General features: G+C 56.1%; 1 protein-coding gene across 3 annotated transcripts in view; it reads left to right on the top strand.

Annotated features, from left to right (window-relative positions):
• NLGN3 (neuroligin 3) overlaps window positions 1-2,383 on the top strand; it is a 23,786-nt gene that overhangs the window by 7,989 nt on the left and 13,414 nt on the right. For all 3 annotated transcript variants that reach the window (XM_006146129.1, XM_006146128.1, XM_006146127.1), the window contains one exon: window positions 1,505-1,654. In XM_006146129.1, coding sequence (XP_006146191.1) covers window positions 1,505-1,654 — 150 coding nt within the window. The remainder of the gene's footprint in view (window positions 1-1,504; window positions 1,655-2,383) is intronic.

Raw genomic sequence — 2,383 nt, 5'->3', positions numbered from 1 at the left:
GGCCGTTGGGCCGTTCATCCGTCTTTGGCCTCACTGGCCACTGGGAGTTCCGGGGCAATGGACGCGGCTGGCCGGAGCAGGGAACCAGAAGCAGAGCCCTGGGAGGGCATTCTCCTCAGCCTGGCCCCCACCCTCTCCCGTCTGCGTGGTTCATGGGCACCTGCCTCGGCTGAGCAGCAGGGACAGCGGAGAGAAGGCAGGACCAGGGAAGGCAGGGAGAGGCACAGAGGAAACTGGATGATGAGGAGATACCTGGGTGTCATCGAGGAGACTCCTGGGTCTCACAGGGAGGCTGGTTCCCAGGAGAGGGCCCAACAGGACGGCCAGCTGAGGAGTGAGACAGTGACAACCAAAGGGGCAGAGGATAGCAGCACTGAGAACCTCCCCAGCCTTCTCCTAGAAAGAGAACGATGGTCTTAGGGCCAGGGGCTGCAATGGGTCAGGACAGAGCCTAAAAGACCGTGCGCTGCAATGCCAGGCTGAGGCCAGGATGCCACAGCTGTCAGCACGTGATAATCGGACCAGCCTTCCTCCTTGGGAAAACAGCTTCTGTTTGCTCCATAGCAGAGAGCATTCCCTTCTGCCTCCATGCCCTGCTCCTGCCCCTTTGCCCCTGGAGGGACCAGACAGCTCAGAGGGGCCCACTGGTGACGGGTAGGGCTGTGCTGCTGTGGCAGAGAGTGTCAGTCCAGCTCATAGACTGACAGGCCACAGGCAGAGGTGGCCAGGCCTGGAGCCTTCTCTACTGCCCCAGCCCTGACGCCATACTGCCTGTGCTTGGGAGCTGCTGCTTGATGGTCCCTGGTTGAATGGCCTCTGGGGAGGTTCTGTCTTCATTTTAATGCTGATTGCGGTCAGGCTCTCTTTCTTAGTTCTGCCTCACCCCCAGTATTTCTGGTTAAGTCTGCCCAGAGAAAATGGGTAAATGGGCACGTGACTGAGAAACCATCTCAATAAGGTTCCCCCCGCCCCATCTCTGCCAGTCACCCCCATTTCATCACATCCTTCCTCGTTACCTCCCTGTCCTTATTCCCACACCTCTTGTCTCTGTTTGCACTGGGGGGGCCAGCTGCTGCCAATGGCCGTTTTTCCATGTAACTGGTCTAGTCTTGGGGGTTTCAGGGCTCCCCAGCCCCTGCTCTCTAAAAGCCATATCAGGTCCCAGGACTCCAGGGGGCCCAGGGCAGGGACTCGCTTGATGTGACTAAAGGACCAGGCCTTTCTCTTCCTCAGGACCCAGCCTCAGCCTGGCCGAGGCCCAAGCATCTCAGGCCCACCTGGCTGCCTTCAGCTGGGAGGATCTTGAATCTAGAGTCTTAAAAACATCACTGAAATCCAATCGTCTGGCCAATGCTGGAGCAGCCCTATGAGTCCTGCCCTCAGAGATGGCAGTGGTGTCCTGGCTCCTGGGATAGCTTTGCTGTCCACACCCCCCCAGGGTTGGCGGGGGTGGGGAGGAAGGGCATCCTACCCAGCCTGTGTCTCGAACCCCTTCTCCTTGCAGACATCCGGGACAGTGGTGCTAAGCCCGTCATGGTCTACATCCACGGAGGCTCTTACATGGAAGGGACAGGCAACATGATCGATGGCAGCGTCCTTGCCAGTTATGGCAACGTCATCGTCATCACCCTCAACTATCGGGTTGGGGTGCTAGGTATGGTTCCCTGCCTAGAAGGAAGGCTGGCTCTTCGAGGGTGGAGGCAGAAAGAATTCTGGGGAGTTAAAAGCAGGCAGTCTTGGTTCTCTAGCTGGCGCTAGGGACTAGAGTCGAAGCGTTATCCCATGGCCCCTGCCCAAGTGTCGGCGGCATCCCCATATCCCCAAGCCCTTTCGTGGAATGTTTAGATGCCACTGGAAAATCAAGTCGGACTTCACACATTCTCTAAGGTCTCGAGCCAGGCCTCTGTGCCCAAATTTTTGCTTGGTTGAGTTTGGTAGGATCCACCGATGTTTTAGTGTCCTGTCTTCATCCCTACCCCTGCCCTCACATTCCTAAACACTCCATACGTACACACCCATGTCTACACACCCATAAACCTTCACATGTGCACACATTTACCTCCCTCCACCCCCATCTATACAGTTACTCGTCACCCCCACAATGCATATACTCACATAGCGCCCCGCATCCACAGCTGCAGATCCCCTTCCACGGAAGCACTTTCTCTCACCACTCCGCATGCACTCCACGCATAGACTCTTCCTCCCACACATCTCCATCCCCGTATACTCCATATGCTCCACATTCACACATCGGGTACACGCAGATTTCTGTCACCTTCCATAGCTACAAGGGGTCTTCAAGAACTTCATGGATGATACACATTATGAAGAAACTATGCATGGATTTCAAAAATGTTTTGCAAAATAAATGTGTCCCCTC

Source organism: Tupaia chinensis, unplaced genomic scaffold (genome assembly GCF_000334495.1).
Source record: "Tupaia chinensis unplaced genomic scaffold, TupChi_1.0 Scaffold000165_2, whole genome shotgun sequence".
Classification (NCBI taxonomy): domain Eukaryota; kingdom Metazoa; phylum Chordata; class Mammalia; order Scandentia; family Tupaiidae; genus Tupaia; species Tupaia belangeri.
Note: the sequence above shows the minus strand (reverse complement) of the source record. Positions and strands in the feature narration are given on the sequence as shown.